The following is a 21,147-nucleotide window of genomic DNA, read 5'->3' as shown; positions in this document are numbered from 1 at the left end:
TAACTAAGATTCATTTCTTGATCACATGCCGTGTCTGCTGTGGGTCAGTGGCAGTTTCGTTCTGCCCCATGGTCTTGATCCTTGCACCCACGCTGAAAGAGGAGCTCCCTTCTGGAACATGCCATCCTCACAGCGAAGGGAAAGGAGGCAAAGGCTGGTAGAAACACACACAACGGGCTCTTAAAGTTTCAGCTCAGACTTGACCACGTAATAATGGAACAGCAACCAGTACTCCTGCTATAGGGAGACACTGCAGGTTTCCAGACAAGGACGCCTATTCTCAGAGCAGGCAGGACCTATGAATAATTAAGAACAATAATAAAATCTACCACAGACCCCACCAATCAATCCCCCATCTGCCCACCAGAACACGTCCATTCTCCCAGCCATCACTTGGGTAACCAGAGTGCGCTGTGACATCTCGGAGTTATTGCCTCCTGCAAGCCCTTTACTCTCCCACTCCTCGTCTGGGTGGGTTATTGTTCTGGGTTTTGTTCTAGCAACCCAGCTTTATTGCATCTTCCCCACGTGTGTTTCCGCTTTGCTTTCTGGGGTGAGTGCCCGTGACTTGACAAATAATCAACGGTGAGGTAGAAGCAGATGCCGTCAACAGACTGTGATTTCCTTCCACGGGTAGGTGCGCGCTATTCTGAGGCACCTCCGTTATTCCGAAGCCTTGCCTTCTATTTGTCGGGGTTATAAAAGAGAAAGTAAAATCACCCAAAAAGCTGCCTCGTGATATAAGTTTCAATTTCCTTTTTTAAAGAAAGCTGACCCTTTTGTGAGCCTGAAGATGAAAGTTGCCTGTTAAATGCAGATATTTCTGGCTCTTCTGCCTGGAGGTCAGCGAAATAGAACAAGATATTAAAGATACTTCCCCAAACTGGGTCAGAACAGTGTTAAAAGATGAGAGGATTAGTTCAGGGAGCTACACAATAATCCACTCGCACAGGTTGAAAAACTTAATTTATGTCGTGTTTTTTGGATCCCCAAAAACTGTCGGAGGAGATGGATTAAGCCAGCCAGCGTCGCGCGCCGTGTTGCCGCGCGCCTACCGATTTTACTGCTCCGTTCAGCAGAACTCCATTATTTCCAAAGCTAAGCAAAAGCAGGCTTTAAAAAAGCAATTTCATCATTTTCTACCTATCTCTGGACTAGTAAATCAAGAAAGTATTCCAAAATTATTTCTCCCACTTAAAACGAAGCAGGAAAAAAATCCTCAGAAATCAACATGAAAAGCCTTCTCATTAAACTCAGTAAGGAATTAGGAACATCTGCCCTCACTGTTGTACGTTAATGTTGTTCTGGGAGTGCTAACCAGTGCGATGACCAGAAAGAGACATGGGCTTTAAAATATGGCAGAGGACAAGCCCCAGATGTGTTCATTTTAGATTGTGTGATTATGTCTCTACAAAACCCAAGAGCATCACATAAAAAGCTTTTAGAAATTGGCCATAGTAGATGTACAAAGTTGAGTATCAAAAAGCTTTTTATTACACAAAGAGTAAGAATCTAGGAGCTGGAAAATTGAGATTTATATCAGAAGAAAGCATTTTATCTAATTTTATTCTTTTTGAAAATATTTTATTTTATTTATTTGGGAAAGAGAGTGTAAGAGAGTGACGTGGGGGGCAGAGGGAGAGGGAGAAGCAGACTCCCCTCTGAGAAGGGAGCCTGATGCAGGGCTCTATCCGGGGACTCTGGGATCATGATCTGAGTGGAAGGCAGACGCTTAACTGACTGAGCCACCCAGGGGTCCCCAGAAGGCAGCATTTTAGTCAGAATAATTTTATCAACCACAATAGTAGAAAGTGCATTAAATAAGAGTTAAATAAATTACAGGACCTATAGAAGAAAACTGTAAAACTATAAAACTTTAAGGACCCCCCCCCAAAACCTTAACGTTCCAGTAACAATTTCTGTTTTACAAATTATTCCAAATGTAGCAGCTTCAAACAGCCATTTTATTAGGCTCATAGCTTTTGTGGGTTAAGAATTCAGACAGAGCACAGAGGGAGTGGGATGTCTGGAGTCTCATCTGGGAAGACTAAAATAGCTGAGGGTGATTCCATGGCTGGAGCTGGAATATTCTGGAAGCATCTTCACTCACATATTTGACGGCCAGTGCTGGCCCTTGGCTGGGACCTCGTTTGGGCTCTCCACCAGAGCACCTACCTGAGGCCTGTCCAGGTGGCCCGGGATTCATCATAGGGTGGTGGGCTCCAGATAGTTGGACTTCAAGAAGTGAGTGTCCTTGAGAACCAGCTGGATACTGGGCCACCTCTTCTAAGCTCACCTTGGAGGCCACGCAGCACCTGCTGCATCCTATCGGTAACTGGCTTGCCACAGATCCTTTCCAATTCAGGAAATCTCTTTGGGAGGAATGCTAAAGACGACGCAGCCATCTTTTTCAAAACCACCTCATTTAGAAACTGAAAAACACCAAAATTCTAAAGAAGATTAATCTTCCCCAATTAATATGCAAGATGAATATAATTCTAATCATGTTAATGGAAAGGTTTTTTTTTTTATTTTAACTTGTCACAGTATTTTTCGATATCATCTAAGAGACCAAGTGGGTAGTAATAGGTAAGAAGAAGGGTGAATACTGAAAGGGGAGTTCGATATTTTATAGACTGCAATAAATAAAACAGCTTGATTATTCTAAGAATAGACATATCAATCTCACAGAAGAGAAAGCTCAGACCCAAGTATTCAGAGGAATATTCATCATATGCATTCCCAATACAAGCTGGGGAAAGGCAGACCTATTCCATCAGTGGTGTGGAGACGCCTGGTTAAACACAGGGAGTGTATCTCTAATTTGTGCAAGGTACAAATGGAAAGTTCAAATGAATTAAAGGTTTTAAGCATTGAAATCAAATCAGAAAGGAATACTTATTTAACTGGCGTAAAAGGCTAAGTACAAAGCCAAAGTTGGAATAAATACATAGATAGCTGATAGGTCTGATTATACAAATCATAACAATATATGCATACATAACTTGCAACACGTAAAGCAATCAGATAGTTAATGTTCTTTGTAATAAAGCGTTCTTCTAAGTCAGCCAGAGAAAGATGATTATCCAAAATGGTCAAGGAACATGAAACAAGCAGTTTACGAAAGGAAGCCATTCAAATGGCAAGTGGATACATTGAAACTCCGGGGGGATTATGGGAGAATAAAAACACAGGCATGGAATAATGATCATCTGTGCGAAGCAAAACAGCCCTCGGGTGGGAAGGTGATACAGCTTTGCTATGCAGCTGGACTAGGACATACTTAAGGTTCGCTTATGAGAAATGACTAGTTACTATGCACGTGGTTCTAGTCTAACATAGCTGGGCAACATATGACTTAACCTCAACTCTCAAGCAAAAGAAACTTGGTTTTAGCAAAGCGACATGCTTCTCTGTGACTTCCCTCAGCTTCCCCAACTTGGTCAAGAATGTCAGACCAAGAACTCCCCTCTCCCCTTAAACTCAGCATATAGGAAGCATCCCCTTAGCCAACATCCCAAGGGAGTATTTTTCAGATATCTCAAAATGATTGATCTTGAATAATAATCATAAATACATTGCCAGTCAAATTCAAACTTGGATCTTTTTAAATGAAGGGCCTTTTTTTTTTTGTCAAACAAATTCTTGCACAAAACTCCAATATAGAAGACATGTCAAGTGGCGGTTGGTTTAGGCCATGAAGGGCCTGTCTGCTCAGCCTCCTTCTAGCCCTTGGGGCAGCCCCACTTCCCCTCTGCATTACTCTGTAGTCTGGAGCCCCCGACAACCACCTGGACCACCATGACTTTGAGGAAAAAACGACTTCCAATGTCAAGCACTGGATGAAGAGTGTTCAGTGAGCTCCATAAGGAAGAATGGATAATCACTTCTGTTAATGTGCACAACATGTGCAAACCTAGAGCATTTTGTTACCTAAGAAAACTGTCTGGGTTGCTGTGAAAAGCTGTTGCTTAATATTTACAGCATTAATTATAAAAAAAAATCCTTTAGGAGCATTTATAAAGATTTCAGTGAGGAACACCGAATACTTATTTTCTCAATATTTTTATGAGTAATACAGGAACGATAATTATTTTTAAATATCCTCATGGCACTTCTCTTTCATTTAGTAAAAAAAAAAAGAGAGAGAAAGAAAGAAAGAAGGAAAGAAAGAAAGAAAAGTAAGGTACATGAAACATCTGTCTTTAAAAGTTCAGGTTTTGCCTCTGAGGTTGAAACACCAGGCATTTTAGGGTGCACTGGAGCTCAATTAATAAAGTGCAGTAAATGATGTGAAAAGCACTGATAAACAGACTTGCAAGGAAAAGCCATGCGAAGAGGGAGGAGTGCAGCTCGTGTGTACAGCTAACTTCAGGGAGGACAATGGCCATTTGTATTCCACCAGACTAAAAAAAGATCAAAAAGACAATTTGGACTTCAGTTTACTCCAGAAACAAATACCAATGCAAAACAAAAACAAAACACACCAAAAAACCCCCCAAATCTATGAACCAGATAAGGCTGCAGCGTGGGTGAAACCAGAGTGGCTGCAGGTGGGTGATTCAGGCCGGTGGGCACCTCACTGAGGCTTAATTCGGATGCACTGGCAGTCTGGGCAGAGTAAGAGGTCCCCCAGAATCTACTAGAAAAACCAAGAATTCTGCTACTCAGGAAGCTAAGCCCTCCAAGCCTAAACGCAGGTTCTGCACCTTAAAATTATTGCTGTGCCCGCAGAGGACCACCTCCCACATGTGTGCCTGGACCCCCAGGTAGGGCTTTGGCATTTATGCCCCAGACAGCCCCATTGGCTGTGTCTCATTGGCATGGCGGAATCAAAAGACAGAATTTCAGCTGCTAATTGCCCATTGCCAAATATCTAAAGGGAAAAGAATTCTCAGGGAAAGTTACCCTGGGGAAAACCCGTGGGAAAGGGAATCAATCTCTCATCGGCTTTGCTTATCCGGTGCTCCTTACCTCACCTTACCTCACCTGAGTGTGTGGGAGAGATATGAACGTGCCTCCATGTGGCTAAAACCCAGGGAGTGTGAGCCACCTGTCGTTGAAGGCAATCTCCAAGCTGTGTCCCTGCTCAGACAGCCAGATGCAGTATTTAAAAATAGCAACCACTGCCCAGAGGTCCCCGAGAGAATCCTGGACTGTGACTTGTTTTCTCCTCTCATGTGGAGTGATGCTTCTGGAATATGTAAAGAATCTGTGAATCATCACTTCACAATGTATGTGTGTATCAAGATACCGCATGGCACACTGTAATTATCCACAATTTTTAGTTGTCAATTGTACCTCGATCAAGCCGGAAGAAATGAAAACAAAAAGAAAAGAATCTAAGGGGCAGCAACAGAAGGGACTGCTGGCTTCCGAAGATCTCATTCACTTTGCTGACCCATCAACTGCAGTCCTCTGTTCTGGACCAAAGCAAGGTTCCTAGCTCTTGAGAGAAACTGAAAGGACCCAGGTGTCAAGAAAGAGAGTGGGAGGGATCCCTGGAGCACATGGGGCTCGTGATCCAAGTTTCTCAGCAGAGGCATCATTGGCATTTTGGGCACCGTGTCTCTCCCTTGAGCAGGTCTAATTCAAGCATTGGGAAGCGTTCAGCACCCTTGACCTTCTGACATTAAATGAAAAGAGTCTTTGCAACAATCTAAAACATTGGACACGGATGCCCCTAGCGAGGTGGGACCACCCCAGGGCAGTTGTCATTTTAAGGAAAGAATTGCTGAATAGCTTGTCAAATTAAGGAACAATATAGGGATCTCCCCAAATGGGCGAAAACTCCAGAGTTGGCCCACGACAGTTACTGAGAAGCTATTAGCTCAGACGGCTGCGGGGATACATCGAGGATTAAGTTTTTGCTTTATAGAGTGTGTAAAACGTTTATTGTGTCCATTCTTCAGCTAATGCTTTCAGTTCAGTTTGGTTTATTTTTATGACTGTTCATTTCGGCTGCCTTGAATATATGACTGACATTAGGTTTATTGGAATTGTTGTCATTGTCGTTTCGACGTTGTAAACACCAAGTGTGAAGCTGACTGTGTTCTTCAGTCTTTCCAGGATGCTAACCTCTGTTTCTGCGGCTTAGCTCCTCCATATCGGAAAGGGCATAAACTGGACAGTTCTTTGAAGTTGAGACACTTTTTTATTTTGTGCATGTATGATTTTTGAGAGATACTCTGGAGGAAAAGAAGGATAAAAAAATCCATATTTGAAAAGAGGTATGTCCAGTCTAAGTGTGGCCTCTTTCTCCAAGTTCTGCCAAGCTGAAATGATTCCTCTGATTTCATGGGCTACAGACCACCAATTTTACATAATTTAAGCTCAGGAGACAAACCAATGCAGCTCAGCTCAACTTGTAGGGGGGCAGATACCAAGGGAATGAGTGAGCATTGTGCACAGAAGTAAGAAGAGAATTGGACAGGTAAGGAATGCCAGGGAATATATAGAAAGAGGCAAACTGATTCTCCAGCAATCAAAAGAAAGAGCTTTATTGTTTCCTGGGCCATGGTTCAGTATTTTCAACACTTAATCAGGTTTTCTGATTAATAGAAAAGTTGGCCAGCAATTTCTTTGAAGGTCACTGGTTTATTTTTTATTTTTCATTTTTCATCATCGGCGAAGTCTTTATTACAAAATTGGCATAAGAAATTCAAGAAGGGGAAGATTCCTCATCTCCTCTCCCCTCCTCACTCAAAATTGTCTTTCCAGTCCAAAACATCGCTCACCTCTCACCCTACCTTTGCTTCACCTGAGGTCCTGCTAAAAGGACTGTCATTTACCATGTTCCCAAACTTGCATAGTGATAGCAAGCATTTGAAGTGCCTGGTAAATGTAAAGACCATCAGGTCTAACCCATTGAGATTCAAAACCAGGTGCTCTGGACTGGTGCCCCCTGCCCCGCCCGGCCCAATCCAGGTAATTTGTATATTCAGGTATATTTGGGGGAGCTCCTAATACTACTCTTCAGTCTTCCTTGATGAAAATATAAGCGGTGGGACAGTATGAGGAGACTGTACAATTTTGGACACAAGCTCATGAATGTGGGGACAAATGACCTTTTCAGTATATGACCTTTTCATGTGTCCAAAGAAGAAGTAAATTTTTGCTTGGAAAATATCTGTTTTCTGCAAAATACTTATACAACACAGAGAAATTGCTAGCATACAATAGGAACTCATCCTTACCCACAATACATTTCAGTGGAAAGCTTCTTTGCCTCCTGCCCCCCTCCCCGTTCCCCCACCAAACCACTAAGACGACCAACCACTGTCTTACTTTTTAAAGGAAAAAAGAGCTTACTTTGCCCATGTTGGAAAAAACCTGGAACTTAGATAGAAAATTAATATAGAAGTGGCATACATGAGATAGAAGATTTAATTTCTAAACCTGCTAACTCACAACCTCTAAGAATTATTTAAATACAGTTTAGTTGCTTTGGGGAGAAAGAATAAATTACAAATCATGTTTTCACAGAACTTTCAAATGCTCCTCTCTCATGAGATAGTAATGAAATAGTGTAATAAAAGACCAGGTATGAATATAAATTGATGACAAACAAATTCATTGTAAGATATTAATAAGATGAGTTCGTATTATTGAGTGTCTAGTAGACGCCAAATTCTATGCTTGGCACATTCATATGTATTATCTCATTTAGTCCACGTAACAATCCTACAAGGGATTATTGATAGAAGAATGTAAGTCCCAGAGGAGTTAAATATTTGTTCGAAGTCACATAGAATTTCACGAATTGGGTCTCAGGTCAGTCTAAACTAGTTTGTTGGTCTCTGTATGGTCATCCTAAACCTGTGACTTAGCATCTAGACTCACTCATAACAATGGAAGGGATGCTATTGATAATTACAAGGTATAAACTGATCTGTTGTAAGGAAGCTGGATAATTGCTTACTCTCATAAACAGAGCTAGTTTATTTAGCCATCAGGCAAAATTAGCATGGGGGGACAGACGAATTGAATAGGGACATATAAAAATATTTGGTGGCCATATAAAAACAGCCTCAAAATGCAAAAGAAAAAGTACAAACCCAAGAGATGATGTTAGCTTAGTCAACCACAACTCACCTGAAATCATCCATAATCGTATGTGAATTGCATTTAATAAGCATGATGGGTACATTTATTTTATTTTTTTAAGATTTATTTACTTATTAGAGAGAGAGAGAGAGCGTGCACCAGCTGGGGGAGGGGCAGACACAGAGAGAATGCCCAAGCAGACTAGAGCTGACTAGGGGCTGGATCCCAGGACCCTGAGATCATGACCTGAGCTGAAACCAAGAGTCAGATGCTCAACCGACTGTGCCACCCAGGTGCCCCAAGCATGGTGGGGACATTTAAATGTTTGATCCAATGTGCTTTAGAACCTCAAAAAAAGCCTCACCATGAAGAAAAACTACAAGTGCCACTATGTCCAAAATAGCTTTACATCTTTTGCACCTAGAAGTGGTTACCGTGACCCTTCTCATTTCAGGCCTACAGAGACATTAAGTGATTTACTTAAGGACATGAAGTGAGTGGGAGAACTGGAAGGAGACATCCCAATTTCGAGCTCCATTTCCTTTGCGGAGTTTGTGCTCTTGACTTTTCTTGAATAAGAATATTTATCTCCATTGTGTACTATCTGTTCACAGCATTACATGCTGAATCTGTAATATCATATTCCATATTTTATCAGTTGTATGAAGGAGTACTATACTATTATTATCTCCTGCCTGGAGATGAGGAGACTGGGGCTCTGGAATCAAAAATTATTTGCCTGATCTCACGTAGCTACCTATCCTCTTAGACTGGCTTTTATTTTTTCAATGAATTGATTTATTCATTTCAAAATTTACACACAGGTAAAATTCACCTCTTAAGGTATATAGTTCTGAGTTTTGGTAAGTGCATACTATTCGTACTGAGAAGGCTTTATATTTGAACCCAAATTACTGGGAACCCAGATTATTTAGGAAGAAGATACAAAGCAAATTATTTTTTGTGATTGCTCGAAAATAAGTTCTGGAAGAAAGTCGCGGTGACCGTCTACCAATCTGTGTACTGGTTTTATGCTCGGCTGGAGAAGGAGGGTCAAGGAAACTGTTAGCATTTCCTGACTCACTGTAGAATTTCTGAAAAAACCCAATAAACATAACTTTCTATGTGCTTTTTTCTTTGAAGGGGTAGATTTTACATATCGTAATGTATCTTTCTACTTGGACCAGGGAGTCCATACATATGCCCCAAACCAAATCTAGCTTATTACCTATTTATGTATAGTCTAGGAGCTTTGAACAGGTTTAACATTTTGCAATGGTTGAAAAATAATCAAGAGCAGCTTAGTATTTCTCGATATGTGAAAATCATATATTAAATGTCATTGTCTTTAAATAAAGTTTTATTAGAACACAGCCTTGCTCGTTTGTGTACGTATTGTCCGGGGCTGTTTTCGTGCTAAGATGAAAGAGTTGGGTATTGGAAACAGAGATTGTATGGCTTACAAAATGTGAAATAGTTATTATCTGACCCTTTAAAGAAGAGTAGTTTGCCCCTCAGATCTAAAATAACAGTAAAATATAGCAGCTGCATTGAGCCCCCATTTTATTCCTTTCTCAGTGTTTATTTGCTTAACCATCCATGGAACTGTGTAGCCTTGGTATGAGCGGAGTGTAGATATAGGGAAATTTAAAACTTTTTCCAAGTGACTTTTTATATAGAGAAAATTATTGTAGGTCATTTTCTGCATTCAATAGAAATTTCTTTAGGCAAGATAATCTTAGAACAAGATATTAATTACAATACAACTCTCATAATTTACTCTTCAGCTTATTAGCCTGCCCACCTTATGCTCTACCCACAATATCTGCAAATTATTATGAGTTTAGCCACCTACCCCTAAAGAATCTTTCCTCCCTTGGGGAAAATGAAATGTACATTAATTAAATTGAGACGATAGCTCTAAAACCTGGAGTTTGAGGAGCATTGATTTGTTCATGGTTTATGGGAGAATTTAGCAAAACACAACCCTGTCTAGATTTATTAGAAGCTCTGAATGGTACTGTTGACTAGAGTCAGAGTAGAAGCTTATCTAGGGTCTGTCTCTCAAATTTGTTGCAAAAGGATCCCCTCTTTTAATTATGAGTTTGTCCTCGCAGACACCCTAGGTGTTGCGATGCTCTGTATTCAACAGTGAAAAAATGTGACTTGATTTCACCTGCACAGCAAATAATGGGGAAAGTTATCTAGATCTTCAAGTCTAGACCATTTTGAACCACTTACTATTATCATCTCTGGACTAACTTTTAAAGGACTGATTTAGAGTTTTCATGATTGGGTCCATGGTTTCACTGAAATGCCATTGTAACTGAAGCAGGTCCAAGATTTAACAATGGGGAAATGACTTAGGAAACTAAGGCATCGTGGTATGATGGATTACATTCAAAGGGGTATGGAGACCATGGCGATAAGCATAAATAAATAAGCAAGATAATATCAAGATTTATAATTAAAATTATATATACCCACAAGAAGCCAAGGGAGTTAAAACAGAGCAGCAGTCCTCAAAATGTGGTCTCCAGCCCCAGGCAGATCCATAAACTGAGTATTACCAGTCTGCAATAAGAAAAATATGGAACCCGAGGGCTACCGTTCAGAAACTTCTTTGACAATTTAACAGATTAACTTTGCTGTTGAATTTAAATTTTTTTTTAAAATGAGCTTGTTGTAATTATTCTTTTTAATTTCATTTTTATTTAGTAATTCATTTTCAATCAATAGTTCACTTTTATCATAGTTCACAAAAATATTTCTGTAATGCACTGGAAAAAATATTTCCTCACAGAGGTTTGAGAAACACTCTGCATATTGAAAAGGAATGTGTTGTTGTCAACCTTAAATATGTTACACGTATTTCAGAAGAAATACCATTTTATGGACATGAAAATTTTATTTTCATAAAAGGCTGTGCTGGTGTCCGGTCAGTTACTTGGTATCAAATCACTGTACTTGGCCAGAATGGGAGAGTTTTGTTTTGGTTTTTTTTCCCTTCAGTTTAAGCAACTTTTAAGTATCAAATGCTATTTTATGCTGCAAGAGTGTGACAACAAAATTCTGTTTAAATGACTAAATCATTGCTGGAACATAATTTAAGGGGGGAGGCAGCAATCCTACAGAAATGTGTCGATTAAGTTTCTGTGCAACCAAATAGAAATGTCAGGATCTTCCCCCACTTAAGATGCAGGGACCAGGGCACTGAGGCATGTGAAAAGAATTTGATTTACAATTTGAAGGAAAACCAGCAGTAAAATAATTGAGAGCTGGAAAGCAATCTCACTCCTGCCAAATTGCTTTCCTCCATGCATGCTCCATTTAGGGGCGATATTCAGATACTTACATTTAGTTTGTGCATATTTTCTTTCCCCTGTGAATATTCCATCCTGTCGGATTAGGACTGTTTCTCTGCTTCGATCAGCAAAAGAGAATATCCAGGTTACCCAGCACTGGATTGTGCCTGGAGTTTTAGAAATAGAAAATGGTTGATTATTTAGGAGCAAATGTGATAAGCGGGCTGTTAGACTGTTAATGAGAACGTTCTGGGTCCCTAAATTGTAAACGTGGCTTTCTTTCAAACAAGCTTTTTTTTTTTTTTTTTTAAGATTTTATTTATTTATTTGACAGAGAGAGAGACAGCCAGCGAGAGAGGGAACACAAGCAGGGGGAGTGGGAGAGGAAGAAGCAGGCTCATAGCGGAGGAGCCTGATGTGGGGCTCGATCCCACAACGCCGGGATCACACCCTGAGCCGAAGGCAGACGCTTAACCGCTGTGCCACCCAGGCGCCCCTCTTTCAAACAAGCTTTAATCTGAGTTCATGGGAATCAGATATGTGAAAGCTCATTGCAAATTGTAAAGCGTTGGTAAAATATTTGTTAACAACAAGAAGAACCGATAGTACTACCACAATTGTAATTTGTGATAGGGATTTAATGAATATCAGTCCTGGTGTGGCTTATGGCTTGCTTTTCCCATGAAGGATTCATAGATTAAAGAGCTCTTCCCGCCTTGCCTGGGAGTAAGCACCTCTATGAATGAATCATATATTCATGGGTAAATAAAATATGTGTTGTCATGCTAAACTCTTGCTTACCTTGTTCTCTGAGTCACATAGATGTGTAGTCATGTATTTATAATTTTTGAAAGTCGGGGGCAAAATTTGCCTTAGGAGTTTGGTTCCCATGCCATGTGTCTCCCCATGGAAGCACATTCTGCAACAGCAAGAATTTTAAAGATCAAACAATCTTTATATTACAGTGTTCGAGGGGTCCTCTTTTATCTTTCTTGCTCCCATTAGAAAATATTTTTGGTTTGCTTACAAGAAATGCAAACCTGACGGATTCATTTTGATAATTGCCTCATGTGAGCCTCTGACACTTTATGAGCCGGAATCGAAATTCTAATGGTCTCCAAAGGTAAGGCAGAAAATATCATTTGGGGAGGGGGAAATAGGGTTATTGAAAAGTAAACGGGAATAGACAATGCAAATTAGGCTTGAGCCAAGCACATGCCTGTTTTAAATTTAAAATTGACTATAATCCAGAGCCGGTTATACCCTGGGTACCTAGAGGAAGATGGAGATGAATATGAAAAGGGATTTTTATTTAAAAAAATAAAAGTGTGCAGAACCGCACTTCGTGCACTCTACAATGGGTAGTCTGTGACTCTCCTGGCCAGACATTTGTCTTATGTGAACCGGGGCTTCCTATACGTATCAGGAATGGCACTCTTGGGGCGCCTGGGTGGCTCAGTTGTTAAGCGTCTGCCTTCGGCTCAGGGCGTGATCCCGGCGTTCTGGGATCGAGCCCCACATCAGGCTCCTCCGCTGGGAGCCTGCTTCTTCCTCTCCCACTCCCCCTGCTTGTGTCCCCTCTCTCGCTGGCTGTCTCTGTCAAATAAATAAATACAATATTAAAAAAAAAAAAAAAGGAATGGCACTCTTGTGTTTTTCTCTCAGACCTTCAGTTTACCTTCAAGAGCCCACTCGTTCTCTGAATTAAAAGTGCCTTTGTCATGAGCCTGTGTCACACCATGGTTCCATGTTGCTTTGTGACAAAGTAGGAAGATTTCAAGAGCAGTGCATGAGGAACGGTGGGTTGAGAGTTTAAATTCCATGTGATAGTGCGTACACAGAGCATACGCACGCACATATGTGCACGTGCGCCCTTCACATCCATGTTCGCACCAGAACCCCTCCTACCCACGGGGGTGAGGAGCGGTCAGTTAAAGCCAATAATCCTAGAAAAAAATGTGATGCACACATGATGAAACATTTTAACTTAAACTATATCTATGTGCATTCGTTTCCCCATCTTTAGGTGGAAAGTTGCTATTGTTTGTTTGTTTTTTCTCAGCAAGTGAGGACTTCTAAATGCTTTCCAAAAGTACGTAAGGCTTTTCTTGGGTAGAGGTCTGATGATCAAAGGGCCTCTACTCTTCTTGCGGTAACTACACTCTTCAGGAATCATCTGCCCCTTCCAGCCCGGAGTTTCTGTAAGCAGAGTGAGGGCTTGGCACCCGTATGGCCATCTGTGTGCAGAACCAGTCTGGACTCTAGAATCCGCTTGAAGGCTTTTCCAATTCTCCTCCCACACCTAACCTGCGGTGATGTTTAGCAGTCCTTCCTTTATCCAGACTTTCCAAAGAATTCAACTTAGTTTTTATGGAAAGCACTCTCTTTTTGCACTCACCTTTCATTTGCGCACGTATCATTTCACTTGATTTTTATGAATCCAATAATAAATGATACCTGAATAAAGAGCTTTGGAACTTAGCAGATGCTTGGAACATTCAAATGTAAGAGTTTCAGACAGATAAGCATGGAGCTCTGAAGAGCTCAGAATAAAATTTGTAACATGTTTCCAGAAATCGATAGAACTTGATGGTCTATATTTTTTCATTAACTTGACTTCTAATTTCATCTTCTTTTTCTACATTTTTTTTCTTTTATGCTCATAGATTTTCCTTTCTATGTCTCATTATGCGGTGAGAGAATGCCAGTATTTTGCTAGAATGGCAATGTGGTTGTGCTTAATGGATGTTTGTTTTTGCTGTTGTAGGCATAGTGGAGTCCATGTTATGCAAGATTTAGGTTCTAAAATTAGTACATAAGGGGAAAAAGTACTTAGTTAAAATTATCCTCGCACGTCCCTTGAGATGGCTCTGTGGCATAGAGTACCTCTAGAGGTCGAAAACACCCAGTTTTTCCATAAGCTTTGCAGCAGATAAGATTATGTTGAGTGTCAGATGAAGTAGTTTGGCTTGTTTTTAGGGGGGTATCTCGCAAAACATAGGTATGTTTAAAAGCTAGAGAGGTGTGGGATGAAGACACCCCAAGACGGGCTGGTGGGAACTGGGATGATCGCACCCAAGACGGGCTGGTGGGAACTGGGATGCATGCCCTTCACCTAAGGAATTTCAAAGCACACCACGGCTGGTGTCACTTATGTATGTATTCTTCCCTTCTGGATTAACTAAGTCTCATCTTTCTGGGAAGATGAGGACAGAAACTCATTCTATTCTCATTATATGTTCACATATAATTCAGAAATTTTGAAAGAGTTAAAAGGAAAATGGAAAACCTTTGCTTGCCTTTCCAAGCCAGGAAGAGCTCACTCTTAATTTTTTTAACTTGGTGTTTCAAAGATCGGCTTCACTATTTTAAGTTTGTAACCTAGTTCTTGGGTGGTCATACTACCGACATGAAAACAGACTGATGTTCCCAGGTGGTTCTTAAATTGGACTAATTTCCTCAAACATTCAACTTTTAGGAAAATTTGTGCATTTGGATTATCAGGTCCCCTTCTCCCCATATTACTTGCAAATCTTTAAAATAGGGCTTCCTGGGGCGCCTGGGTGGCTCAGTCATTAAGCGTCTGCCTTCAGCTCAGGGCGTGATCCTGGAGTTACGGGATCGAGCCTTGCATCAGGCTCCTCCACCGGGAGCCTGCTTCTTCCTCTCCCACTCCCCCTGCTTGTGTTCCCTCTCTCGCTGGCTGTCTCTCTCTCTGTCAAATAAATAAATAAAAACTTTAAAAAAATAGGGCTTCCTATTTTATTCCTACCTTTACACCTCTTAATAAGGTGTTTGTGTGTCACATATCCTATTAATAAACTAATAAACTATTAGTCTTCAAAACAGAACTGCGCATAATATCCGTATTAGTGTTTTCCTTGGTAAACTATCAATGCAAGGCTGTTATTTTGTGTATGTGTTTTTCCCCAACCAAGACTAATTTTCTTTATTTAAAATTCCTGAGCTGGAGCATTTTTTAGTTCAAAGTTGGGAATGTACCATTTGACACTTTTAAGCCTGATTTGTTTTGAAGGAGACAGCCCCGCATAATGATGTAGGTTTCAAAGTGTGTGCTGGACTGGAGGCTGCTGCTCTTTCACTCACTTTTTCCCAACGTGGGAACTCAGACTGCCTAATCTCTTTGCACCTCATCTTCTTCATCCATAAGTGGGGATATTTGTATCTCCCTTGTGAAGTTACTGTGAAGATTAAATGAATTATATTTATCTAAAGCCCTTGGACCAGTCTTCATATGCTGTGAGTTGTCAGTAGATTATTATGAACATCGACCTTGATGTGTGCGAGGGGGTGGGATCCACAGTGGGTGGCAGTGGGTATCACGTGACTGGCTGGAATGCCACTGGAATGTGCTCTGGTCTTTTCACTGCCTCCCTCCTCTCGCCCCGTGCAGGTGGCCCCGACCATTAAGGAGAGGATGATGAAGAAAGGGAGCCTGATGCTGGGCTACCAGCCCCACCAGGGGAAGGTCAACTTCTTCCGCCAGGTGGTGATCAGCCCTCAAGTGAGCCGGGAGGACATGGACTTCCTCCTGGATGAGATAGACCGACTGGGGAGAGACATGTAGCTGTGGCTTTTGGTTCCCCAGAGGCATGGGTCCTGTCCTGGGGAGGCTTCCAGATCCAGGGCATCTGGGGACACAGCAGACACTGCAGCCCTTCTGGGGAGAAATAGGAAAGACGCCCTGGCCTGGCGTGGCCAAACGGAAATGCTAAGCAAATAGTGGGAAGGACTCTAGCTGCTTGGACACTACTGTTGCTGTAAAGGAGGAAGTGAAAAGGGGATTTTCTCAAGACCTGTCTTTAGGACACAGCCTTGAAGAGAATTTAGTAAGTACCACGTAGGGCCTGCGTTCTAAGCTTCCATTGCTCTTTAAAGAACATACAAATTAGTAGTTGACAGCAGTGGTTCTCAAAATGGCGGTCCCTAGATGAGCAGCATCAGCATTGCCTGGGAACTTGTTAAAAATACGGATTCTCAGCACCGCCCCAGACCTACTGAGTCAGATACTCTGGGTGCGCAACTCAGCATATTTTAAATGGCTTTCCAGAAGGTTCTGAGGCAAGGTAAAATCTGAGAACCAGTGGTTTAGAAACCTTCTAAAGACCGAATAATAACAACAACAATAATAATTTTTCCAGCAAAGAGATACCTAATATTTCAGCGACCTGAGCCAATGTCTGAAAATATGGCTGTGGCATCTGTAGCACTAATACTTAGGGGCATCAGAAGTACATCAAAACTATTTTTAAAAGGAGAGACTATTTAAGATGTTTACTTTATAAAGATATATCTTTTATGCAGCTGAATGTTTATTCTCAAAAGCTAAAAATAACCATTATCTATTCTAAATTACTTAAATTAGAGGTAAGGATAAAGACAAACGCTTTGCAGGATGGCCCTTTCAATCAAAGCAATAGCCCTAATTCACTTCCCAAAGCACTTGTGTCATAGCTTGTAGTAGACATTAGAGGTAGATGTCTCTTACTGTGTACCTGTTTCAGCGTGAAGGGCCCATTTCTTATCTTGTTCTCTGCTTATAGGAAATAACCAGAGTGAAGTCCAGGGTTATACAACATTCCCTTTCTCAAGCTTTGAAACGTCGGTGTAGACTATAAAGTGGTTCATATTAGGCAGAGAATCTGGGAATTAGAGGCCTTTCAGTGCAAACACCTCCTCCATTTCTCCTGGGAGTGGATGCTTATAATTCTCTCTCTGATCCTGGTCATGGATTTCTAGGAGAACTCTATTTGACTAAGAAATAAACAAAATTCAGAGGTGTGGGTGCAGAGTTCAACAAGATAAGATTGTGAATCTAATGAGAACTCTGATTTGGAAGAAGATGGAAGAGTGATTAAGTATTAGACAGCGAGTTGGATAACCTTTCATACGATATCATTAACTTTTGCTGATTAAATTTTGAAGAGTAAAGAACAGATGTGTACTGTTTGCTTTTATTCCATATTTTCGCTTTAGAATATGTGGTTTCTCAATATCTCCATTGGTCAAAGAATATCTTAATTTTTCTCCGAATTTTTTTCTTCTCCGGTGATAATTATTTGTGTGTGTGTGTATGTTTTACATACCTTGTGGCTTTTTTGTTTTAATGTCTACATGAAATGTGCCTGAAATTGATGTTTGCAATAATTCTGGTTTCATGAAATAAAAAGCAACATTAGCACACACTTCCTGTCACTGATTTTTCTTTTCCTGTCATCTCCTCATTACTGGGTTGTCTCAATACATTTTAGAAGTGAATTCAGTTCCTCTGGCATTTTAGCTAAATAATCGGGGGAACATGTTGGAAGCTGTCTGTGTTTGAGGTAACACCTTGAATAAAATGGAAAAAGCAGTTCTAACAAAGGTGGGATTTGCCTCATATTTAGTTTTTCGTCCTCCATGCGGCAAAGCCTTGGGAACCGGATAGCCACATAACCGGATAGCTCCCATTGGGCCTCTTCTTGAGAGATGATAGTTCTTTGATGAATGAAGAGAACAACTATTAACAGACACTTTGAAGATTCCATTCTTTTTCCTTCGGATATTCCACACCCAATCAGGTATTTGACTGAATGGTCAAGAATCGTTTTTCGATAAAATGTGAATTGTAATTCATTCACACAGTGAACATATTGATGGTGTCCCTATGGTGTCTTAGGCAGTTATCCAGGGGCCAGAGATGTGCAATGAATGAGGCAGACAAAGTCCCTGCTCTTTGGAGGCTTTCAGTCTAGTTGAGGCAGACAATCCACAAGTAAATATGTAACAAGTCAGGGGGTAATAAGTATTTTGAAGAAAAATCAAGGAGAATAAGGGAAAGAGGATGGAAAGGAGAGAGGGGTGGGCCATTGGAGAAAAGTGGATTGGGGTGGGACCTCTCTAATAAGGTGACATTTGAAGGGAGACTAAGGAAGCAAGGGAGGGAGCCAGGTAGGTATCTGGGGGAAGGGCATTCCTGATGGACGGTATGGTAAGTGAAAGGCTTGAGGAGCTGCATTTGTGGTATATTCAAGGACCAACATGGAGGTAAGTGAGGCTGGAGCAGAGGGAATCACGAGGTGAGTGGCAGATGATAAAGTCACAGAAGTCAGTACACTGGGCCTTGTGGGTGGGGACTTAGGTTTAGACAGAAACACACTGGAGAATCTGAACACGGTATTGGTGATTGAACTCATATCTTAGAAGAATCACTTTGATTACCGTTTGGAGAATAGGGTGTCCATGGGCAAGCATGGAATCAGGGAGACCAAATGGGAGGCAACTGCAACAGTTCAAACAAGAAATGATGACAGTTTGTTTATACTAGAGTTCCAGTGAGGGAAGTGACGAAAAAGGTCCTGTTCTAGATTCTAGAGGCATTTAAATGTAGAGCTGAGGGGTGCCTGGGTGGCTCAGTCAGTTGGGCATCTGACTCTTGATTTCAGCTCAGGTCATGATCTTGGGGTCCTGAGATGGAACCCCATGTTGGGTTCCGTGCTGAGAATGGAGCCTGCTTGGGGTTCTCTCTCTCTCTCTTGCCCTCTGCCCATCTCCTCCCCCTGCCCCAGCTTATGCTCTCGCTCGCTCTTTCAAGACAAAAAAAATAATAAATGCAGAGTTGATAGGGTTGACCGATGAAGCCGAGTGCTCCAGGAGAAATGAGGAATTCAGGAGAATTTCATATACTTTCATCCTGGGCAACTATAAGAAAGGAATTCCATCTGTTGGGGTAAGGACTGCAAAAAGTAGTTTTACCTGGTTTTGGTCATGTAAAATTTGAATTGTCTCCACCAGCCAACCAGATCAGATGTAAGTAACTACTTTTGAGTCTCAATTTCAGGGGGAATTTGGAGCTAAAGTTATTAATTTGATAGCCATCAACATAGGATGTTATTTCAAATTACGGGATTGGATGACATCATCCAGAGAGTGTCCATGGATATAAAGAAGAAGCAGGACAAGGACTGAGGCCTGGGACTTCAGCTCAAGATGGAGAGGACCAGCAATAAAGTCTTAAAAGAATCAGCCAATGAGGCAGAGAAAGAACCAAGAGATTGGTCACCCACAGGCTCAGTAAAGAAACATTTTTGGGGAAGGAGGGAGTGATCAACTATATCAAATGCTGGGGATGGGTCAAGTGAAGACTGAGATTTCCTTTCGAGTTGCCAATGTAGAGGCCATTTATTCACTGAAATTTTATTTGCTAAATTTAGGCATTTAAAACATAATTTTCAATATTTCTTCTAGCAGTCAGCAGAACTTTATTCAGTCAAAAGACTTTTAAATTCTTCTTTTGGCTTTTGATTTTTAACAATGGTTCTTCATTGGTAAAAGAGCTAGTAACATAAAGGGATTTGAGGTTAAAAATGTATCTCATTGCTAACTGGATCAAAGATGAGGAGCTATAGCAGCATATAACAGAAAACCCAATTAATTGTGGTTTCTCTGGAGGGGTTTATTTTTCTCTGTTCAAAAGAGGTCTCAACATAGATAATCTGCAGATGGTGCCTTACATTTGGTTAGCCCGTGAGCAGACATGGACAAGGATTTGAGAGCAAGCAGCCTGTTCACTTGGTAATCCCAGGGAACACTGCTCAGAAGGTAGTGGAGTGACAGAAAGGAAGGAAACCGGGATAGTGAACATTAGTGAGCAAGTTAATGCTGTGGCCAAGGAGGCCTAACCCTGCCCATGACCTCTGGGAAAGAGTGTAGACCATACTTCAGAGATGTCCCATCTGAGGGGGAGGGAGGAGGCGTATTTAGTGCATTGGTGAATTAATTGGATGAGAGCTGATCCCAGGAGCATTAGTTCCCTGACCACCTTAATCATGCTTGCAGAGCCTAGGAGGTCTTCAAGCGGAGAATGCAGGTGCTTCTGACCAAAGCCTTGACCAGGATTGGTGAATGTTGAGGAGATTTGGAAAGGGCACTGACAGCTTTTGTAACAGACGGATGGTACCTCCCCCCTGTCGTCAGAGACCCCAGAGCCTTCCATATTTTACTCTGCCATCCTTAGAGATGGATTCAATCATCAAGCTTTACTCATGGGTGTCATCTGAGCACTGTGGCTCTAGCCATCTCCTCTACATTTCAGGCAGCAAGAGATAGAAGGGAACTTACCCAGAAGCTACCCACCACCCCTTCATTGGCCACACCTCCTCATCAGGGAAGAATGAGAAATTTAGTATTTTTTTGGTCTGTTTTTTTGTTTGTTTTTTTAAATTTTTTAAAAAGATTTTATTTATTTATTTGAGAGAGATAGAGAGAGAGAGAGAATGAGCAGTGGGCAGAGGGAGAAGAAGACTCCCTGCTGAACAGGGAGCCCAGAGTGGGGCTCCATCCCTGGACCCTGGGATCATGACCTGAGCTGAAGGCAGACGCTTAACCGACTGAGCCACCCAGGCGCCCCTTTTGTGGGTTTTTTCAAAGCAGGTTACGTTGCTGCCCACAACCATGTAAGTAGTTCTGTTAGTGGTAAAGACAAGCAGGAGGATGGGTACTGGCAGGCAACTTGTAGTTTTGCCACTGTAGCACATGCCTTGAGTGACACCAGTGACCGAAAGCATGACTTTTCCAGACAGTTCAGAAATTAACCTAAGTTGATAAAGTTTGATTCCATTTACACTGGAATCTGGTCTGGCTGGTTCAAGCTGAGCAAGTCAGCTCTGCCCCATTCACAGTTATGTAATCCTGCTGCAAATGTCTTAATCCCCTTGAAATGTCTTAATCCCCTTAACTCAATTAGAGCCAATTTTGAGTTGGGAAAAAAAAAAAAAAATATATATATATATATATA

At 41.3% G+C, this 21,147-nt stretch overlaps 1 protein-coding gene across 3 annotated transcripts in view; it reads left to right on the top strand.

Moving 5' to 3' along the window:
* GADL1 (glutamate decarboxylase like 1) overlaps positions 1-17,557 on the top strand; it is a 160,175-nt gene extending 142,618 nt beyond the window's left edge. For all 3 annotated transcript variants that reach the window (XM_044383332.2, XM_026496854.4, XM_044383334.3), the window contains one exon: positions 15,766-17,557. In XM_044383332.2, the coding sequence (XP_044239267.1) occupies positions 15,766-15,939 (174 nt within the window). In that variant the 3' untranslated portion in view covers positions 15,940-17,557. The remainder of the gene's footprint in view (positions 1-15,765) is intronic.
* Positions 17,558-21,147: the final 3,590 nt, after the last annotated feature.

Source organism: Ursus arctos, unplaced genomic scaffold (genome assembly GCF_023065955.2).
Source record: "Ursus arctos isolate Adak ecotype North America unplaced genomic scaffold, UrsArc2.0 scaffold_20, whole genome shotgun sequence".
Taxonomy (NCBI): Eukaryota; Metazoa; Chordata; class Mammalia; order Carnivora; family Ursidae; genus Ursus; species Ursus arctos.
Note: the sequence above shows the minus strand (reverse complement) of the source record. Positions and strands in the feature narration are given on the sequence as shown.